Below are 22,636 nucleotides of genomic sequence, written 5' to 3' on the forward strand. Positions count from 1 at the left end.
GGCCACGATCGAGATGGCAGTCTGCTCCTCTAAGTCTTGAATCAACTCTTCCACTCTAATAATACCCGTTTCCAATCTAACCTGCTGTCAGTCATATTTAACAGCATGTCATAAATACATAAACACCAATCAACCTGTGGCAGCCTTATATGACCCTTTGAGTGAAAAGAAATGTGTTGTGGTTGGCATGGAGGAGAAATAAGACACAAAAAAAAAAACATAACAAAAATATACCTGCAGCTTAAACTACTGTAATAATGAACCTATGAATATTTGTGGTCCTTGACTAGAGGACTCATTAAGAGTAGTTTTAATGACACCATTGAATTGAGCGTATACACGGGCATTATTTATGACCCTGTGACAAAGATCAAGGAAATGCATGCGAACATACCAATCAGCAATTGAAAGTTTGTGTGTGTGTGTGTGTGTGTGTGTGTGTGTGTGTGTGTGTGTGTGTGTGTGTGTGTGTGTGTGTGTGTGTGTGTGTGTGTGTGTGTGTAATTTCTAACCATAAATGGACTGTATCTGAGAGATAATGCAACAGAGCAATACAGTTATGTAAGTGAGAAAGACAGAGTCCGCCGGGACTGAGCTGAAAGTCAGAAGCACTCAGCCATCTATTTTCCAATGAATACATTAGCAAGAAGGGATATAAGTATCGACAATCATGTTTTATTTGATTGCTTGTCCAAAATTTCCACATCACCCTTCTGAGAGAACAAGAGGTAACATGGCAACCGATGCAGAAAGCGTGTTTTGCATCTTATTCAACAGGTGCCATGCGTCACACAGGTAATTTAATCACATAATGTTCCCTGCAAGTTCACTGATTAGTCTCACCGGTGTGAATGAGGCATTAAGCCAAGAACGCAAACCAATTTTAATCTCCTTAATAGGAATGGAAATAAAGTTTTTCTTCTTTCCTTTTTACATTTTTTCAGTAAATGAGAGCAAATGGAGGAAAAAATGTGGAAAGGGGCGTGGCATACAATTTGTGTGACCTTGACCGATAAGAAAGAAAAAACTAATGTGATTTTTTTTTTTAAATAACATTTGAAAAAGTTTTGAAAAGTGAGTCCCAGAAATACTGGGAGCTCAGCACCAAAAGTATGAGTCAGGTATCAAAGTAGGAAAAGATGGTACACCATCAACGCAAACAAAGTCTGTGAGGCTTCATATTTAATTAAAATATCATTACTGATGGATTCTGGTCAGAAGCCAGAAAAAGAATGAGAAATGATAGTGAAGACACACGAGACCAACAGCATGAGCACGTAAAGCCTCAAATCCGGTTATCAGGAAAAACTTTTTAGTTTTTCTATAGCTAAAATTATTTGACGATGCACAGTATGCAATAATTCCAATTTAATATTTAATGTTTATTTTTTTATTTAATATTGGCCTCTACATAACACATATTTAATGGTTTTTACATTTACAAATATTTAATGGTTGGTTATTATTAATCTCCACTTCTCTTCCACGGGATGTCTTCTATCCTGTCTTCCTCCCCTCATCTCCAACACCACAGAGATGGTGGAGGTTTCTTCCTGTCAAAAGGGAGTTTTTCCTTCCTACTGTTGCCAAACAGCTTGTTCATACTGGGTCATCTGATTGTTGAGGTTTTCTTTGTTTTCTCTCTATTATTGAATTATGAATTGAATCACATAAACAGTAATTCTGCTTGCTCTTACTCATTTCCGTGTGTTGTTAAACATAATAAATAGTCAATGCAAATCATAGTTCATGCTAAATTGAGTGATCTGAAAATGTGGAGAATAAACTGTGATGTTTTTAATGGGGATTTTATACTGTCATTTTGAAAAATATCCCAGTCCACATGAAAAAACACACAAAAAAAATGTTTTAAAGAAACAATGTCAGTGCATGCCAGAACAATAGGCATAACTACCCTGAACTTTACACCTTGTAGGAATGTTAGCCCATCAGAAACCTACAAACAATAATACAGTGGCTCTCCTTTGACCACACGTGACTTTGACATGTAAACGCAGAAACTGAACATCTTGATGCTGGAGGACGTTTTCTAAAAAGCTCTGTTTTCAGTGAGCTAAAATGCCATTTATGTTTGGACAAAAGGCCAAAATGCATTTTTTAAAAACGCTACATTTACCAGCCTGTGCAGTTATGGCCTAATTGGTCAAAAATAAATGAAGCTGTGGTAGGAAAGCTTTATTACATGGTCATAAAACTGTAAATCTAAATAATGCTAATATCAGTCTAATACATTAACAGTGATGATATTAGGATTCAAACATTTCATAAAATCAAATATTGCAACTTAAATCATTTTAAATGCTACATAAAAAAAGTTTCTCTCTCATCTTCACTGTTTCCCTTTTAGCTAAACCCACACACTGCTATGTAGTTTACTATGCATGTAAAACAGTTGAATAATACCTGAACTTTGAGAGGTCAGTGTACTCACAGCGATTGAGACTGTGGCTGTTTGGCCTCCCAGATTCTAAAAATGACCATAATTTAGCAAATTAGTCAGCAGGAAGGTGTTTACTGGTGTCACAGAGCCATCAAGCCAAGGGTAATTTTCAGCTATTCAATATTTAAATAAAACCTGGTGCTGGCCATTAAAAAGAATGCAGGTATAAGGGGCTTCAAGGTGCTCATTTATTTGGTATGTTTGGATTAATTGTAGCTTAATTCATTTCACTGCCAGACTTCAGGGCAATTTAATGCTTGTGTTCCACATTTTGTTCTTCTTGAATCAGTTTTATATATATATATATATATATATATATATATATATATATATCTCTGTCCAGAAGAGCGCAGTCCTGGGAACAGCTAAGATACTGCGCAGGACCCTCAAGCTCCCAGGCCTCTGGTAGAGGACCCGAGCTTGAAGGATAAACCGCCCGCAGGGGCGTGCTGGGTGTTATATATATATATATATATATATATATATATATATATATATATATATATATATATATATATATATATATATATATATCATCCACTTACACTCCTGAAATTCATATTTGTAACTTTTGTAAAACATTATTAAAACATTGTTTTGTGACCTTGGCCAACCTCTGCTTCATCGAGACAGCAAAAACTGACAGCACCTCTGTGAGAAAAGCAAACTGTCACAGCTGAATAGGTTGATGCGGTGCGCTGTGCAGCGAGTCCAAGACGCTGACATGTTGTCACTGACGGTGGTGGAGAGATGCGACCACACTGTGTCCTCACTGCTGTGGGTCTCTGCGGTGAGCAGGACAGCAGGCTGTTGCACACACCCACCATCTGCTGTGGAGCTATGATTCATGACGATATGATGTCAGCTCATTAGTTTACTGTTGTGTATGTGTTTGAGTTAAACTCCAATGGTACCTGTGGGGGGAAAACGGGTCATGGCAGCAATTTGTAGGATAAAGCTAGACTCAAAAAATATTTAGGAACAAAATAAGTGGAACAAAATGAATGCATTTGTAATGTATAGATGGCACCGATCCAACAGTGATTTTGGCTCTCTATTATATTTTTAAAACGTGTGTTTGTTTGTTATCTGCTGCTTGGAGACAGTTTTAGTGTTTGAGAGATTTGCAAAAGCTGGCATGGTCACTCAATATAGTGAATGTGGGGAATATACACGGTGTAATGGTGCCCTCTAGTGTATGCAATAGTGACTATTACTGAAGTTTAATGCAACTCGCTCTTCAGACTTTAAATTAAAATCAGAGATTTTAATTTAGTTCAATTTAAATTAATTAATTTATTACATATTTTGACAAGTGAAAGAAAAATAATTTTTGCATTTATTCAAGAAGAGTATGAGATATAATATTGTATATTGTACAAAAAGCATGAGGATCTAGTATGGCCCCCTTTAGCAAGATTTATGAAAGGCATTTGGTGTTGTTATTAAGCCTCTCTGATGTTCACTTTTCACAGCAAAATTCCTTCAGCTGTGATATTTCTGACTTCAAATTTCCATAAATTCCAATGACATTCCAAATCTGGTTTTGGCGCTCTACTTTTTGTTTTTGAGCCAATCACTGGTGGATTTGTTCTCTGGTGAAAGCGTTTAGGATCATTATCCTTTTACAAGGTCCACTTCAGGTTCAACCTCAGTTTTCAAGCCATTTTTAGTATCCAATGCTGTGACCCATGGTTCCTCTCCTGAAATGCCATTTTGTGTCTGAGCCACACAGATCTTAATCCTTTGATTAAAGGGCATTATCTGTAAAGGGCTGGTTTTCCCCATATGTTTAAGTTTTGCAGAACTTTCCTGGCACGTATTTTAAATTTGTGGAACCGTGTTGTGATTGTTGATGTGTCTGCTCTGACAGCAACAGCAGCAAGAGTCATCTGGGCCTGGGTTTCGGGGTCACAGAGACTTCTGCTCTTGGGCTGAATTTGTCAGGGCAGGCTGTGCTGAACAAAGCTGCTGGAAATCTGCCCTCCATGATGATGGTGGTGTGCAATCAAGTGATATATTCCACTGCAATTAGTAATTTTTTTAAATTTAAAATCCTTGCCAGACCCCCTACCACCCCCACCAAACAAAAGGCCCAAGGGAGCTCTTTAGATCTTTGTATGATGACACCACACACTTTACTGTGGTGGATATTTGAATAGCAAGGTTCTAACTAGCAGTCCCTGGAACCTCTGATTCTAATTATCATGGCTTAAATGTACTTTTCCAAGTGATTTTGTATTTTTGCATATTCATCTTAATATTTACTTGTCCAAACATTCAAAAGACAATTTAAATACATCCTCATGATTTCTATATATGGCAAAGTATCTGAAATGAAACGTCAAAGCAGGATGAGGCCATGGAAAAATCCAAATGTGTTCCCTGTGCATTCGAATGCTGTGTTTCAGTGTAGATATTAAAAGGGCAGACAGAAAAAAGTAACAAAATCCCTTTACATAAAAAACATCATCTTTAATGTCACTTTTTTGCAGGTGTTTATTTGAAAATCAGCACTTTAGATCTGCTTATTAGACTCTTGATTCCACATACAGTTTATCTTCATATCCCCAAAACCATATTTTTCAGGGTTTACCTGCCTCCATCAAAAAGAAAGATAAAATCTTAGTAAGATTTCAAACATTCAACAGATGTGCATACAAGTGTGTCCTATAAACCTTCATTTATAATCCATTTGCAGATAAACAGGAAAATATACAGCAGATGGATTTAAGATACAGCATCACTCAGATGTAAAATCTCAAGTGAATGTCAGACTAAGATCTCGTCTCCATACAAAGCGTCACCGCCCACGTTTCCCCTGACTTTGACGTGTGTTTGGAAGTCTTAACTGCAGACAGCTCTGGTTCACATGACTGACTCAAGCCTGTGTGTCCCATCCAGTCAGCAGCACCCTCAAACGTGCTGACCCACTGTGGAAAAAATACCTTGTAATGCTGTCTAAGGGTTTTCCCTCTGGTCCAACTTTATCTAGTCACAGTACCCAGAACAAACATGCTTTGGAAGGATTACATGGTGAGGAATGATGGTGTAACAGTGGTGGAAATGTCATGTGAAAACCGGTTCCAGCTGAGCGCGATCGTGCAGCTGAGGCTGGAGATAAGGCGGTACGACCCCCTCCTCCCTACGTGAGGCGGTGTGGTGTCAGCAGGGAGACGGCGGCTCTCCTAACATGTGTTATAAGATGATACAGGTTTAAAATGAAGGCCTCACTGTGGTTACACACAGATCGACTTACAGCCTACAAAAGGTGCTGCTGTAGGTCGATTGTGTGAAGCGCTGCTGAACAGAGACCACACTGACTTAAATGAATATAAATGAATATAAAAAAGGAGGAAGAATGTGGGAACAGCACTGCTTCTTTATTTGTACAGGCAGAGTTTGCTGAGCTTACACACTCTGTTGGCCCGAGTTGCATTTAGGAGCGGTCCAGCACAACCATACCGTTCTATTTCAGGCTGATGGTGGGAGGTGGGGAAAGAAGGCTTCACTCCACTCTGCAGCTCATATTAGTGTTACAGACTGAACTGGCAGCTTTCTCACAGTATGATATACAACCCCCCCCCCCCCCCCCCAAAAAAAAAAAAAAAACACCCCACAGGATATAGCACAGGAACAGTCACAGCTTGTGGATTACATGATGAAAAAGGCAGAGAGCAGATTCTTGCAAACAAAACAGGGGTTGTTTTTCCTCCTCTTTACCGGAAGAACTAATCTGATCTGTGTGTATTTGGACCTGAATCACAGATCCAAAGTGAACATGTTCTCTGAATGTGAGATATTGAATAATAACTTCCCCTTGCTGTAAGTGCGGGGGGGTGTTTAGAGTACCTAACAGTTTTTGACACAACCCTGATACAGTTATGTGTAAAAGTAAAAGTAAAGGGAAAAATAAAAAGTGCTCCTACAGACTTTGTGTCACAAATCGTCAAACAGTGTGTGCTTTCACTGCAACTGCAATCAGTGATAAAAAGATTTTTTTTAAATTTTATTATTATTATTAATGATGCCCATCAGACAAGTGAATAAAATAGGTTTGGCTTATCTCGACACCACATCATGTGATGTTGGGTCAGCTTCTGTAAGAAATGTCTAGCTAGTGATGATGTTTAGCTCACAGAAATATGATTTGAACAAATGTGAATATTTCTACCTGCAGATCTTTGGTACGCCCACCTCTATTCTAAGTGCAACTGCAGTTTGAGATAATAACATAGACTGTATATAAAAGATGGAAACAGCCACCATGACACCACACAGTGGTTTCTGGCCTGTGCATTTTGGCCACTCCCGTGTTGGTTTTGTGGAGCTAAAAGTAAACATATTTGCATGAGAGCATAAAGTACTAATGTTATTACATACATGCATGGTAAGCAAGTCAATGCAACACAGAGACACATACTTATTGTAGCTCACTTTTCACAGTCCTCTCTCAGTCTTCTATAGCCTGTCTCTGATTGGTGCAGAACACAGCAGAAAGGCTGACGCTCACAAACAACAACTGTTCCTGCTTCCTTTCACCAGATCTCATTGAAATTCAGAGTCCACTTTAAAATCCTATTACTAACATATTGCCTATATTGCAGAGCCACTGCTCAGATCATCTGATCAAGATCTTTTAATTGTTCCATGCTCTGATTTTAAAACCAGAGGTGATCGCACCTTAGAGGTGGTAGCGCCTGAACTTTGAAACATCCTTCCTCAGCCTGTCAGGTCGTCTGAATCTGTCATTTGTTTCAACCAACTTCTGAAAACTCTTTTCATGGTTTAGCTTTCCTTTAATCTGTCCCCCATTATTTGGGGCCATAGTTTACACCTATTTGTGCGTATGTAGGAATAAGGTGTAACATGTATACATATCTTTATGTGTGGCTTTAACTGAAATTGTGAAGCACTTTGTAATGTGTAATGTTTTTTGCTATACAAATAAACACCGAAGTAAAGGACTAGGCAGTAGAAAGCAGCATTCTTTTTCAAATATTTCCAATAATGCTCCAAAAGGCACCAACAGTCCAGAGGTTCAGTTTTATTCTAATTAGCAGTGATTAGCAGGTAGCAGTTAACCATGTTGATCAGCAACCATGGCCCTAATTTTAAAACAATAACAACAATAATGTTTTTGCACCAGGTTGGAAACATGCTTATTTCTGCTTATTTCAGCCTCTATTGGCCACCACAGGACCTGCTTTTTGTCTTGATTTGTTAGACCTGGAGTTTCCTGCTGATTATTTCAAATTCTAATTCAAAACCGCTCTAATGCTTCTATACTTAATGTGTTAGTGTTTCTTGGTGAATTAATCCAGGCCAGCCCTACTTTCCGGAGATCCCCAAGAAGTCCAGCTCTTTTCAGTTTAGTGTGACCCCCCCCCCACTGGAATGACAGAACAGATGTCTCCTTGGTGTTTCTGTAACCTGTGTCCTGGCCTCTAGTTACATAACTTCTCCTGCTGACCACAGCAGCATTTCTCTGAGCTGCAGACTGCATGTGACACTCTGTCTCTGAGTTACCAATGTATAACGTTACATCTGTCCCCTGATACATGTCAGCAGGTATCCCTGGAGTTTAGAGGCTAGCTGTTAAATGATTACCTCTAGGTCATATTTCAGGTTTATATGAGCTCCATCAGTTAGTGGGTCAGGCCACATCTGCAGCCGCTGCTTAATAATTAAACAATGTAAAACATAGGGAGGGAAAAAAAACGATAAAGCAATGAATTTCATTACTTGACAAAAAAAGAAAAAAATGACTTGTTTGATGTGCCGTTTCACTGTACTATCAAAGTAAAGCTCTTCTCAGACATGGATTACATGGCGGTCTGCTAAAGTGAGACCGCCTGTCAGACACGGGCCACTCAGAAATGACAGTTTCTCGTGGCTTTGATGTATCGTAACATGACTGCCTCATTTTGATACTTTAATTACTAGAGATGCCACATCCTGAAAACCATTATTGAAATGGAGTCATACACTGAAGGTCAGTCAGTGGATCAACTCTCATTACACTCGAGAAAACAGGTAACAGCTCACCTGTCTGAACTGAAGTAGTCAATGCGATTTGCTGTGGGAGACATTAATGAAGAGATATTTCTGCTGTGAATTTTTTATTTTTTAGAAAGGCCTGTGTCCACCACTGCCAACTTCAAGCAGATGTTTTCGTTTGCTCTGTGAGATTTGTCCTGTAATCTTCAGGTTTTTTGTGTATAGGAAAATAAAAATCAGGTTTAACTTGAATTCCAAAGCCACTTTTTAAACAAGTAAACCTCTTCAACTGCTCCTTAATGCAAATATCTAATCAGTCAATCACATGACTTATTGTATTTAGTCATGTAAACATGTTAAAGACAACTTGTTAAAATTCAAACCAAGCACCAGAGTAAGGAAGGAAGGTGATTTCAGAGACTTTGAACTAGAGTTGTTGGTCCCAGACAGGCTGGTCTGAGTATTTCAGAAACTGGTGATCTGCTGGGATTGAGCAAATAACACTGGTTAGCATCACAGCAAGAGCAGCCTGGGTTTGAATCTATGACCTGGCCAGGGTCTCCCTGTCTGCGTGGGTTCTTTGGCTTCCTCCTACAGTCCAGAGACATGCAGTTAGTGTGATTAGGTTAACTGGTTATGTGTGAAGGGCTATTATGTGTTAGCTCTTTGGCAGACTGCCGACTTGTCTAGGGTGTACCCTGCCTCTCGCCCTATAACAGCTGAGATAGGCTCCAGCAGTCCAGAATCAAATAGGCGGAAGAAAATGGACGGATGGATGCAACAAAGGTATGCAGAAGAGCAGAACGATGGCTGCCTCTAGCAGGATAATATGACATGTCACAAACCTCAAACTGACTTCTTGAACAATGATAACAAGTTCAGTGCACCCAAAAGGCCACCAGTCACCTTTGGGGTGATTCACACTCACAGTCAACAAATCTGCAGTCACCGAGGAATGTTCCAATCACAGGATCAAAGCGGGAAAGCAGCCCTGGCCATGCCACCACCTCCCCCGGCTAAAAACCTATTCATTCCAAAGTTTTTAGTTTTCTCATGTTTCTGATTCATGACTCGTGTCTCATAATGAAGCTCAAACTCAGGAGATAAGTGTCTATAATAAAGCCCTCCGATTTATTTTTTAACCTGAAAGATACTTATTTAAAAAAAAAAAAAAAAAAAAATCAAACATCAACCACTACATTTCATTTCATCAAAGTGGCAAAACAGCACCGGCCTTGCTGCCGCCTCCGGTCACAAAACCACAAGCATTTGCATTTTCCTTTTTATTTGCAACCATCTTTATTATCTCTTCCAGTTCTGGATGTGAAAAGAGGCAATTATTTTCTTTAATTAAATATCTTTTTTAATAAAGTAAAGCAGAAAAGTATTTACAATTATTCAATTAAACTGTAATCAATGACTGGGGTTGGATATCACAAGCACCTTCTGCCAGCTGAGGAGAGAAAAATATAAATACGGGGGGAAAGACTGCCACATTGTTTCAGAGGAGCAGGGGAAATAGGGGTTACATTAGCATACTTTCTTTAAAAGAAAACTATTCATCGTATATTTACAGAACTCTCCTGAAATGCATTTCCACTCATGGAAGCAAAGAAAGGCCTTAGGATTCGTACTGTTAAACTTTTCTTAAAAGTCCTTTGTCATTAAAGTGGATTTTTGTCTGTATACTTTTTAAAGTTTAAAAAAAAAACAACCAAAAAACAAAAACACCAACCGGCTTTGAACGAGGGTGAAACCATGATCCCTCGCTCTTGCTCTCCCTCTCTCGGTCCACAGTTCGTTTTTGAAGCACAGGAAACAAGTGAAACAGACACATTAGAGGTTGGGGTGGTGGGATTGAGTTGGGCTGGGGTTTTAAAGGGTAGCATCGCTGCCACCCCTGCAAGCAGCAAAATGGTCAATGTTCATTGCCCCTCTCCTCAGTGACAACGTCCTCAGAAAGTCCACAACTGTTGCATTCACTCATGACTGAAATGTCTCTTAGATGGCTCTTTTCTTTGTAGTTTTCAATTTTTCTTACAAAAAACAAACAAAAAAACAAACAAAATGAAACAAACCACCCTTAATCATCCAACACTTTGAAAAGGGAAACAAAAAGCTCTACATAAGCACGTCATGTAGATCCAAACGGCGGACATGTAGCATGACATCTGTCATGTCCACATGATAAAGGGTGAATTCATCAAAAATATAGATGTGAACAGCCTTTTAAAGTCTTCTGTTATATTTTCTGTCTTTAAGCAAAATGTCTTGAGCAGTTTTGCCGTGGCCACAAAAAGCTTTCTGAAAACAACCCAAAAAATAAAAATACTGAAGGAAACAGCATCAGAGCATTCCTACAGCTTTCAACTCTTCTCAGCATTCTCTCTCTCTTTCTCTCAAATCTATTCATCTCTTTAGTTAATCCTGTGTTTGTTTCAAAAAAGACATTCGGTTGCACAGAAGAAAAACAAGAAACTGAAAACAAACAAGAAAAAAAAAAAAGGATCGAATGTTCGATCCATAATACAATCTCTCCCAGTTGAAGAAGTTTTTTTTCTTTATTTTTTTTTCTGTTTATGCAGAAGGATTTTGCTGATTCAGCCTCTTGTGAATCATCAACAGAACATTCGCTCTCCCCATGGGTTTGCCCAGAACTCTCATCGATTCTCCCAGCAGCCCCTAGCTGTTATCGGATTCATCCTCGGCTTCGCGGAGCCACGTGAAGAAGGCAGTGACGGACTTCAAGGCCACGCCCTTCCCCTGCTGTTCGGCGGGGTCTTTGCTGGACTCCCACTTGTAGAAGGCCTCCTCTTTGATCACGTCTTCATCGTAGAGTGTGTCGAAGAACATTCGCAGCAGATCTGATGAGTGAGGAGAGAAAGGAAATGAGGAAAATGGTGAGAAATGAGGAAATGATGCTGATCACTTTCTTAATCTTTTAAGTTGTAGCATGAAGAGAAGCAGAAATCTGAATTTCAAAGCAGTGACAAAGGACAACCTGAGCCTGAATGAGCTACTTACTGGCAGGCTGCTCCATCTGCAACATGAGGGCCTGCAGAGCATACAGAGCCTGTAGTTCCTTCTGTTCGTCCTTCAGGTATTTCTGCAGGAGCTTCGCCCTCCGTTTGATCTGCTCGCTGTCAACCTTGTAGGGATTCTCACCTGTGGAGGAAAAGTTTCAAGAATGTTCACATTTCACTCTGACTACACCCTCTAGCCTGGGATATTTTCACACACTGAGTAGCAGCAGTAAAAGGTCCCAAAGTTCAGTAATATGGTAAGAGGACTTAAAGCCCATCAGAACTGAAGTGGACCAGGAAGTCTACTAGTCTACTTAGGCTAGTGTTAATAGTGTTTAATGTGAAGAGTGCAGAATGACTCACAAATTGCTGACTGGCAAATGCAGGTCATCAGCGCTCTGACAAACATGTTGGAGGAGGTCTGCTGCTCATCCAGGTTGGCCTACAAAAAAAAAAAAAAAAAAAAAAAAGATCACGTTTATTTACGTGTGCACAAAACTGGAAAACACCATCCAAAATACGACGACCTGTCTGAATCAGCTCTGTCAGTGCTGCGGTTACGAAAGTTGCTTTGTTGAGAAACTAACGATGACACATTTTCAGGTTCTAAAAGTCAGAACCCACATGAGTGGATCTGAAACAAACCTCAATCCAGTCAAAGATCCTCTGGTTGTCAGCCCTGTCCTGGATCAGTCTGTCCAGCTGTCTGGTCAGATCTGCAGCGCTGAGCTCCTTCTTCTTGTCCTTCTCCGACTCATCGCCCAGTGTAAACTCCACATTCTACAGAGAGAGAGAGAGAGGGGCATCATGGTCATTTTTCACGACGTTTGTCACATCACATGCTATGAGAATATTTCTTCCTTTTATCCTGCATTACATTAAATGTGATGAGAGGATTGTAACACTGCATATTGGACTGGAGGATTAGACTATTATACTACTATTATTAATGGAACTCATTTAAGATCCATGTGTGGTATTTTAAGATCACATAAACAATGATGATACCTAACATTTCTGCATTTCTTCAGCATCTGTCATTACAGTGGTAAGATACTTTTTTTCCTCACTTGGATCTGTATGATGGACAATGCTGACATCCTTAATACGCTCAAAAAAACAGAATTATGTAACACTAGTTCAAGATAGATTAAAAGAATTGAAGCATGATAACCCTGTGGAGGTTTTCTTTAACTGTGAACACAAAGTCACGTCCAGATGTTTAGTAATCAGACTCCTCAGTTAAGACCTGAGCTTTAGATTCTTGCTTTTTTCCTTCGCAGTGTTGAATTACATCGAGGATAACCACAGACAGAAGGCTGTTAATGATGAAGGCAGTGAGTGAACCCTCACCTTTTCTGTCACAAACTTGTTGACGTCTACATCCTCAGGGAGGAAGTCCTTCCACTGCAGGCCTGCCTCCCTCCACATTGTACCTGCCTTTTTATGGCTCTGATGGGAGGAAAGAGATGTTTGTACACATGAATAGATCTTAATCTTGTTTTTTTCTGGGACAAAAGTTTATGTATATATGCTAGCTTTTCAAAAACACAATATGACATAATAATGATCAGCTCTTACCATTCCTTTGCAGAGTAAAGTGAGGATGTGAACCAGCAGGACTCCAGCTTTGCCCAGAGGGATCAAAGGCTTTGAGACATCCCTGAAGATACATCAGGCAACCAATGAATTAACCATCAACAAATAGAAATATCCCATTTATTCCTCATCTGAAGTGTTGAGAGACTTAGCAAGTACTATAACAAACCTGAGAAGTTCTCCCATGGGGATGCCTCCCTCTTGAAGCATGGGAGTGATTAGCTCAGCCAGGTAGAGCCAGATATGGGGGATGTCTATCGCTATGTCTTCTGCCACCTCCAGGATTTCCTTAAGCCTGAAAAAAGAAGCACAGTACACGGACATCAAAGATTATTCAAGGGTTAAGAAATACAAGAACAAGCCCAACTTGACTCAGTAGATGGAATTATTAAGCAGCATCACACCATGCTGGTAGCAACATATGGAAACTCACTGCTTTTTGGCCAGGCAGGGGGTTTTAAGATCATGAAATGCTGAAAAATATTCACAAGCCTGACGTTTCCCTGCGGGCCGCTGGTAATGTGGAGTCCTGCTGGTCCAAACTTTACCGGTTAACCCAGCACCTCCCTGGGGGTTCTGTACTCACCCTTTGTAGTACTGCTCCTTTGGTAGGATGCCGGTCTTAATGAGCTGGTGCAGCAGCAGGCCCATATGCTCCCTGGCGATCGTGCTGCGCTCCAGTGTTGACTCCAGCCCGTTTCGTACAAACACAAACAGCAGCTGAGTGCTATTTATCTCCTGCACGCACTGCAGAGCCTCCTGTGGGGACAGACAAGGACAGAAAGACAGCAGTGAATCATAAGCTCCTCTTTTATCCTCTCATGGCTTTAAGTGTAATAAATAGATGTTCAGGTGTCAACAATGCAGACTTTAGATGATGGAAATACACTGAAACCCTCACTGTGAATAAGAAGACTATTAGAGCAGCATTAATTATAAAGTGCTTTAATTGGTCCACAAAAGCACTTTGTGAATACATTTCACATAAGCAAAGGTAAAAGGTAGTTGTTGTTTTTTGTATTTAATTTTAGGTGTCCTTGCTGTGTGTGTGTGTGTTTAAAAAGCAGCATCAGTATGTACCTTCATGTCGTTGATATGGAGGTACTCCTCAATGATGGCTGTGGACTTCTTTTCCAACTCCTCCTCGGTCAAGGCAGGCTTGGTGGGGGTCTGGGGAGGTGGAGGGGTGGCAGCTTTCTCCCTCTTCGCTGTTCACAGAACAACAAAAAGAAAGAACAGCAAATCAGATTTTAAGCTACATGAAGGGAAAAAAACAAACAGAAACATTGTTTCCACAGTTATCTTCTTGTAAATCTTCAAACTGAAGTCAACTGAATAATGAGGAGCACAGCAGTCCGGCCAACATTTTTATGTTTGGGGTGGAGTTGATTTTTCCCCCCCTAACAACAACAACAAAAAAATCTGATTATTTGAAGCTTTCAGAGAATCGTGCACTGATGACAAAAAGAGCTGCAGAAGTCATTATGCGACTTTTAAAATGCAGATTGTTATTCTTAGAGTGCAGTAGCTCTGTATGATTTCAAAAAAAAAAAAAAAAAAAAAATCATCACCATCTATCTCGTCCTCTGAAACAGACCTTTTTTAACTGATCTCATATTTCATAATAAAAAACATCAAGCAAGCTGGATACCATTAATTGCAGTTTAATTTACTGGCACTGTCCCACAGATGCTGGGAAATCTGGATTTTTTCCCCCCTGCCCTTGCAGCAATTTTTTTTCATTTGGGCTGACAGATGTGCTGTTCGTCATCTTCCACCTGTTCTTTTCCTTGTGGTCTCAAATAAAGAAATAAACTTTGATTACAAACTTTTTAAAAACTTGACCCATAGCGAGTTTCTCAGAAGAAACAATATTGGAAAAACGTCATTATTTCAGACTTTATTTTTAAACTGTTATCACTCCCATGGAAACACTTGCTGGCTCCCTCCTTGGACCCAACCGCTTTTTTAAAGTTTCTCCAGTCTGACTATCTCCTTCTTTTTTGCCTCAGTGGTGCAAGTGATTACTGTTTTTGGTTGGCAGAAGCAACAATGCTTTTCTGGTTAATTTAGAGCGAGTCTGCTTCACTGGCGGTAAGAGCAAAATTGGCCCATGTCATAAATAAGAACGTTTACACGCACATATTAGTAAATGAAGGCCACTGTGCTCATACCCAGATCTATGAGTACTCTGTACATGTCCTGCAAACAACATCTCTAGAAACACTAACTACATCATGGATGTCATTTTTTCATTCATAAAAAAAAAAAGTTAATCTAGGGGCATGGACCCCTAACTTTTGCAGAAAGAAGTTTAAAATGGTGTGATGATGAGCCCAGGTATCTGAAAAGGACTATTTTTTTTCAAGTCTGGTCTCCTGCTGTCTGATTTCTTTATTTAGTATTGTGAAATATTTTTTAATTTAAGTTTTAAATATTTAATATTATAATGCTTAAGTTATCTCAGGCAGGCTACCATTCTCTCTGCTTCTGGCCCGTTCTCTGCTGTCTCGGTCATCCGTCATGCTCGCCACACGGCGGACTGGATCAGCAGGGCCACGCTGCTCTCTGTCCCGACTCCGCTCCTCCTTCTCCCGACTGAAACTGCGTTTAGTGACCTGGAGCTGGTTTCGATCACGGTCGTCTCGTCGCTCGAAGCGGTCGCTGCCACGATCTGAGCGGTCGAAGCGATCACTTCGTTCTCGACTCAAGCTGTTTCTGTAGAGTTCAGAAAAGAAGTCGTACAATTGTAAAATACATCTCTACACACTCACACTATGAATACTGAAAGGTTTGAGCTGGTAATGAGAATTGTGTCCCTTTGCTCACCTCTGAGGAATTCTCTTATCTGTGTCTACTGAAGAGCCTGAGGACAAAGGCTGCTGCAGGGCTGAGAACCTGTTGAGCGTGCTGGTGGCTGGTCGGCTACCCGTCTCTGAGCCTGGGGATTAAAACAGGCACACGATACAAATTAAACTTCAGTTCTGATTACCACAAATAGATAATTCTTTGATATATAAACACATTTGTGGAAAAAACCTACCAGAATCTGCAGGCTTGGCACTTGTGCCACCGCTACTGCCCTTACCCCAGCTGCCCCATGTGCCTTTACCTCCTGGGGCAAGCAGCTGATTGTTGAAGTCAAGAACAGGAGTCTGAGAAGAAAAGGCTGTCATTAGAAGTCTGATATTTTCAATTGATTGTCAAAATGTGCTCACATTGTGTGTGAGAAGAAACCCCCTCCCTCTCTTACCTTAGTGATTTTGCTAAGGCGAGAGGTGTCAATAGGTCTGTTTTTAGAGATGGGCACTGTGTTCCAGCCGTCATCCTGGGGAGAGGCACCACGCCCTGGGGAGTGGGTTCCCCTACGGCCTGGAGAATGAGGGCCTCGACGACCTGGAGAGTGAGGGCCCCGACGGCCTCCACCCATCCTGCCTCCTGAGCCTCCACTGGATTCCTTCTTAGAGATGAGGGCTTGCTGCACCTTCATCTGCTCCCTGTGTTCCTCCAGCTCAGCATCTTTGTGGATCTGGTCGATGGTCTTGGGACCCTGATCGCCTCGCCGGGGCACCCAGTTATTCTGGAACAAGTACAAGACAGAATTGTGAGAATGATCGGGGGAAACAACAAACACACACACACACACACACAAAAAAACGAGGATGACTTTGAAAATGTATTCTTTTTCTGTCCATCTCACCATTGTATGAATGAACACAAAGCAGAGCTTATGTACCCTTGTCATTTTGATGAGTGTCTCTAAATCAGTCCTCTTTATAACTACAGTGTTCACAGAACAAGACAGCGAGAGAGAGTGAGATAATCATTCCAGTCGCGTTTCTGTTTTTGTCTTGAAAGGAAATAAAACATGCAGTATGTGCTTCAATTAAACTGGGCCACTACACTGACACAGAGCAGCAGATTCCAGCTTGAAAAACACTGAAAACAGCAGGTTTTGTAGGACGTTGTGGGAGGGACTGGAAGCCTAACTAAAGGACTGCAACATTCCTTCAAAAGAAAGAAGCTTCAATACCACCAGACTTAACTGGCTTCAGAAAGTTGCACGTAATTGAGATAAATTGGGGGGGAAGGGGTGACAGGAAAATTATGAGGCACACATGATGACATAACATAGGATCACTCAAATCCTGTTACTTCAATTGAGAGAAGATGAATGGATGAATGAACATGCTGCTGTTTGTTGTCTCAGCCAATGGCACAGAGTAGCTCTGTGTTTAGGAGCTGCCCTGCATTAATGAGCTGAAGAAGACTTGTTTTCTTAGCCCATGTATGAGCCTCACACTGGCCAGAGCTGAAGGACCAGTGTGGGTGTCTCTGGGCTGTGGACAGCACCATGCAGGGTCACAGACCATATGCAACAATAATGGATGAGTTATGCGTAAAACTCATCGCATTAACACGATTGCACAATTCACAGAAATATAATCACCTTAGTGAAAACATAGTCCTCAACACACACACACACACACACACACACACACACACACACACACACACACACACACACACTACTAAGTTAATGTCTAAAGTCCTTGTGTGACAGCACAAGTGATCATTGAGTGAGCCCCCAGAATGTTAAAAGTGGTTTCTTTAAAGCTGAAGAGAAATTGCTGCCAAATTTGTGTGAATTTTGCATTTTAATGAATTTATGCTAACAAGAACCAAACAAAACAACAACACACAATTACAAAGTAAGCAGGCAATGAAGGCAGCACTAAGTAAACACCTCCTGGGTTTTCCCAGATAAAGTTACTGCTTTTGTCAGTGTCTGGTGGAGTGTAAAATCTTCATTTCCCCATCACAAAGACAGTCTGACAGCATGTAAAGCTACTGAAATGTTCTGTATAAGAGTGCAAACAAACCAATACTGATTTGAATGACTTTAGTTTTCTTTCTGATCACAACCACATGCTACAGATTTCCCACAACTGAGTGGAAAAAATGTTTATTTTGAACTGTTAGTTTCCTGAAACATGCAGCAGCTCCTAATTGGGAACCCAACAGATTTAAATATGATATATGAAATCGCATTTTCTATCATTTTATCTGATTTAATAAAAGTGCCTGTAAAATCTCAAGTGTTGCATAGTGGGTCAGGCTTTAAAAAGCTAGATCTTATTTTTGGTCTACTCAAATCATAAAATGTTATAAATAAGCATTTTTTTAAAACAACGACTCTACAACCAGAGAGATTTAGTTGGGGAAAAGGCTTAAGCTCCAAATTATATATGCAAACAGCTCATTGAGTCCATATGCGACTTTTTTATTTACCCGTCGAAGGTCCAGCACATCCTGCAACATGAAACGGATCCTGGAGGTGGTCTTCCTCTCCTTTATTATTTTCTCCATCTGATTGAAGTATTGGTCCATACGAGGCTGAAGTGGGACACAATAGTTAGGTTAAGTGCATTTTGTGTTTATCAGTCAAAATTATAGAATCTTGGTTTGTATGCATCTCGGTCATCTTTCTCCAACATGTGTGTGTTTTGTACCTTGGCCTTCTCAAAGTCAAGGTCCTTGCCAATGGTGGACAATAGTCTGCACAGGCACTCCAGAGACTCCTCGTCATGGTTTTTGAGCAGCTTGACAATGCAGTCGTGCATGATGACCTCTGTGAGCATTTTCAGCTTGAACAGCTCACCAATGAACTTGATATTGCCTAGAGACCTCCTCCTGGCCTTGTCCTTAAACTCTTCTAACTCCTCAAGGAGCCGCTGCTTCTCCTCCTCCTGGGAAACAAACACAAAAAAAGGCATTCAAAACAAGTACAGTTAGATGGATCTCTGAAACCTTTCAGATGTTTAACTATTGACTTGACACATGACTTCCTTTGTGCAAATAATAATTCACAATGCAGCATACATACCACGGATGCAGCTTCCAGCTCTTTCTGCTTCTTCTCGAAAATCTCATCATCATCCTTATCCTTCTCAAACTCCTTCTGGCATCGATTTAGCAGCAGCTTACGAAAATTTACAGTGGCTCCTGGTTTATCTGGAATTTCGACTCTAAGCTGAAAAAAGCAGAGAAAGAAAACACAAGTTAAGTAAATGGCAAAAGAAGACAGGGTGCAAGCTCAGTGTTGCAGTGGCTCCTCAGTCCCTCAATCCCATCACTAATTTGAGTTCATCACTGGAGACTCAAAGACATTTGTAAACTAGCAGTACGAGGATTGACACCACTGCAAAAGCATTGTTGCATCTGCCAACCCCAGTGTCAATCTATTACAAACCATGATGTCACTTTTGTGGTGGAGTTCGGGCTTCCTGCATTGCCAACAACTACATTTCAGATCGAACAATGTTATTTAAAACAACAAAAAACATATATACATGCGCGCACACGCACACACACACAAAATATACAGTAGAGTTATCTCACTTCAGAAGTTCAATTTAAAAAAAAAAAAAAAAAAAAAAAATGGTGCCCTACAATACCCCCAAGACCCACAGCAATGGTCGCTTCGCTCACTGCTTAAACATTGTCTCACAGTCACTTTTATTTATTTCAATAAGGCACAGGAAGCCACTGCTGCAGTATTCTCTTGAATGTTAGGTGTCATCACCCAGACAATACTGGCACATAAGTGCTGATATTAGAGGAGAAAAGTCAGACTTGACATATCGACAAATCTCGCGGTAGAGTTTCTACCGTATACCGCTTATACCGCCCACCCCTACTCTGCTGCATAAGTTAAACATCTAAACAACAACACTTCCATTGTAAATATTCAAGCATCTATATTGGGTGAGTCATCACTTACCCCCATAAGGCAGCGGCACATGTTGGCATAGGCCACAGAGAAGTCTGGTTCAGAGATGGCCTTTTCAAAGGTGAGGTCTATGACTCCTTTCAACCGCTCTTCTGTGTCAATGGTCAGTTCTGTTACTTGTTTCATGAGCTGCTGAAACTTTTGGGGGGTCAGTTTATTGAGGATGCTGCGCACCCGTTTAAACAGCTCCTGGGTCTTGATCTGCTCTGGTTCACTCTCGTCTACCTCCTCTGCCCCACGGCTGCGAGGGCTTTTCTTCACTGAAGACTTCCACGCCTTCTCTGCTTTGTTCAGCTGCACCTCATCACTGAGTGGCATGCTGCTGATGATTTTCCTCAGTTCTTTCCTCGGCATTTGTTGAGAGCGACGTGGTCCGCCAATCCCCATGCCCATACCCGGAGACTGTAAGGGAAACATCAAAACATGATTTAATTGAAGTAATAATTCAATTGGAAAGTGCTCGGTTACACAAAGAAAAATTGAACTCACTGGTCCTCTGCTTCCTCCTCCCATGCTGGGCCTGCCAAGGTTGGCAAAGGAGGGCGTGAAGTCAGGGCCGCAGTTCATTCCTGGAAGGCGACTGGGGTCGAGTTGTCGCAGAGGTGTTTTATTAGCCTGAAAAGACAGAAAGCAGGATGGGAACTTAATTACAATTTCCACTACTATGTGATCTAGACATGTTTTTTTAGTCTTATTTCACTTAGACTAGACTTTAGGGTAAGTCTTTGCACCTTGTCCAGGACAACATCACTGATGGCTGGTAGGCCCTCAGGTTTGTTCATACTGGCTGAGATGAACTGGAATCCCAGAAGAAACTCACGGTCATATTTCTTCTTCTCTTCTGTGTTTATTGGCATCCATTGTTCTGAAACAAACAGAAAACAGAAGATGTCTTCTTGTTAAAAGACATTTCACAACATATGAGAGGAGGAAGGTAGACCACTCAATGAATAAATTCTGTCAAGTTTCAGACACCCACCCTCTTTGTACTGATACTTCTTGTCAGTGGCAGTCGGCTTGAGAGGATCCGGCTGAATATTCTCAGCATCCAGCTTGTCCTCCTTGTCCTCCCAGGTTAAGTCTGCCTCCTCTTGGGCAGGAGGAGCAGTGGCAGGGGGCTGGGGCTCTGGTGCTGGGACTGGCTCAGGCTCTGGTGCAACCACCTTTTGCTGCTTAGTCAGAAAAATCAGTTTGGAATTTAGGAAGCTCATAAATATGAGCTTCATTAAGACATTACAGTAGAAATCAGCAACTGCAGTTCGTCTTATGTCCCTGGAAAGGGTTGATGACTAGTTTCTTTTTCAGCTTCAGTGGGTATGGAGTAATTTCAGATTAGTTACAACAGGCAAGAAAAGTATGAGAATGAATGAACAAATACATCATCGATCAGATACCTCCTTAAAGGCATCCAGGAGGTCTCCCACAGCCTCCTTTTTGTTTAGATCCTTCATTTTTCTTTTTTTCTTTGGCACAGACACAGCAGCTAGAGAAAGAAAGACAGGCAGCCTCAGATGAGCTCAAAAATACCGCATCTGACAGAAAATCTAAGGATGACTCAATTCTCAGTTTGTAGAAAGCAGAAACAAATGACTAAAATAAATCAAACTTGGGGAAGTGACTAACCTTGCATAGTAGTTTCTACAGGAGCAGAGGTGACCGTCTGTGGGGGAGGAGGAGGAGTGTCTTCCCTCTCCTCTGCTGTAGGAGGGGGAGGAGTGGGCACCTTTTCTGGGGTGTTGTCAGCTATTGAAACGGTCTCTGTAGGAGAAGAAGTCTCTTCCTTGGTGCTAGACTGGGGCACTGGAGTGTCTTCCTTAACATCCAGAGTGGCTGCAGGAACAGTTTCTGGAACCTCAGGCTGGGCAGGTGCAGCCTGAGGTGGTTCCGCTTCTTGAGCACAGGGTGCAGGGGTTGAATGTTTAACAGGTGGAGGTATGGCTTCTAGATATAGTCCTGCCTGAGCGACGTTTGCAGATGTCTGTATTATCGGCTGCTGACTGACATCTGGTTCAGCTATGGGGCTGTCGTCACGTTCAGCTGTGTTGACGGCAGGCGCTTCGGGGTCTTGAGGGGCTGGGAGCGGCAGCCCGTTGGGTAGTCGGAGCTCCTCAGGCTGTGCAATTGGAGACTCCAGAGGGTCCTCTAGGTGACTTGGTGGTAACGTGACCGACAGCCTTTCAGGTTCCAACTCGGCCACACCATTAGTGGAGGAAGGAGGAGTTTGAGGTGTGTCTACTGACGTCACATTCTCTTCTGCTTTAGTCTCCTCTTCCTTTGCCACCTCCTCTTTCGCCTCTGGTGCTTTATTGTCAACTTTGTTCAGTGCAGCAGAGGTGGGGACAGGATCAGGAAGGGGTGCAGGATAGGCAGGTATCTCAGGTGCTGACTGGGGAGGGGGTGTAGGTTCCTTGTGAGATGGAGGCGCATCCATCACATCTGGAACAGGAGGGCTCGGTGCAAGTGCAGAAATAGTGTTAATAGGCGTGTTCTCAGCTTCTGACAGAGGAGCAGGTAACGGGGTCTTAGTGTTCGTATCAGAGGTTTTAGCCTCTGTAGGGATGGAGTCGCCTTTGTGAAGTTCAGGGGTCTTTGCCACAGGTGGAGGTGTAGGTTTCCTTCTGTCATCTGGAGGGTCAAAAGTCAGAAAAAAAAATGACACAGTTATACAGTCCACATTCATGGTTTTACAATCAACACTGAATACATCGTTTCTGAAAACCTATAAACCGATATTCATCCACAGCCACGGGTCACCTTTGT

General features: G+C 41.4%; 1 protein-coding gene across 8 annotated transcripts in view; it reads right to left on the reverse strand.

Annotated features, from left to right (window-relative positions):
• Positions 1-10,097: 10,097 nt before the first annotated feature.
• LOC146653515 (eukaryotic translation initiation factor 4 gamma 1-like) overlaps positions 10,098-22,636 on the reverse strand; it is a 37,384-nt gene continuing 24,845 nt past the window's right edge. For 5 of the 8 annotated variants that reach the window (XM_085380975.1, XM_085380974.1, XM_085380972.1 and 2 more), the window contains 22 exons: positions 21,500-22,501; positions 21,271-21,359; positions 20,856-21,048; positions 20,608-20,741; positions 20,366-20,491; positions 19,868-20,278; positions 18,971-19,117; positions 18,597-18,833; positions 18,376-18,480; positions 16,337-16,663; positions 16,127-16,238; positions 15,913-16,024; positions 15,560-15,801; positions 14,164-14,291; positions 13,670-13,842; positions 13,253-13,378; positions 13,066-13,147; positions 12,838-12,936; positions 12,130-12,264; positions 11,848-11,926; positions 11,486-11,626; positions 10,098-11,325 (listed from right to left, as the gene is read on the reverse strand). In XM_085380975.1, coding sequence (XP_085237101.1) covers positions 11,144-11,325; positions 11,486-11,626; positions 11,848-11,926; positions 12,130-12,264; positions 12,838-12,936; positions 13,066-13,147; positions 13,253-13,378; positions 13,670-13,842; positions 14,164-14,291; positions 15,560-15,801; positions 15,913-16,024; positions 16,127-16,238; positions 16,337-16,663; positions 18,376-18,480; positions 18,597-18,833; positions 18,971-19,117; positions 19,868-20,278; positions 20,366-20,491; positions 20,608-20,741; positions 20,856-21,048; positions 21,271-21,359; positions 21,500-22,501 — 4,382 coding nt within the window. In that variant the 3' untranslated portion in view covers positions 10,098-11,143. Of the gene's footprint in view, positions 11,326-11,485; positions 11,627-11,847; positions 11,927-12,129; positions 12,265-12,837; positions 12,937-13,065; positions 13,148-13,252; positions 13,379-13,669; positions 13,843-14,163; positions 14,292-15,559; positions 15,802-15,912; positions 16,025-16,126; positions 16,239-16,336; positions 16,664-18,375; positions 18,481-18,596; positions 18,834-18,970; positions 19,118-19,867; positions 20,492-20,607; positions 20,742-20,855; positions 21,049-21,270; positions 21,360-21,499; positions 22,502-22,636 lie in introns of all 8 variants that reach the window. The other 3 variants (XM_085380970.1, XM_085380971.1, XM_085380973.1) reach the window with 2 other exon arrangements.

Source organism: Rhamphochromis longiceps, linkage group LG14 (genome assembly GCF_057381845.1).
Source record: "Rhamphochromis longiceps isolate RC_006_pf linkage group LG14, R_longiceps_female_GT1.1, whole genome shotgun sequence".
Lineage (NCBI taxonomy): Eukaryota > Metazoa > Chordata > Actinopteri > Cichliformes > Cichlidae > Rhamphochromis > Rhamphochromis longiceps.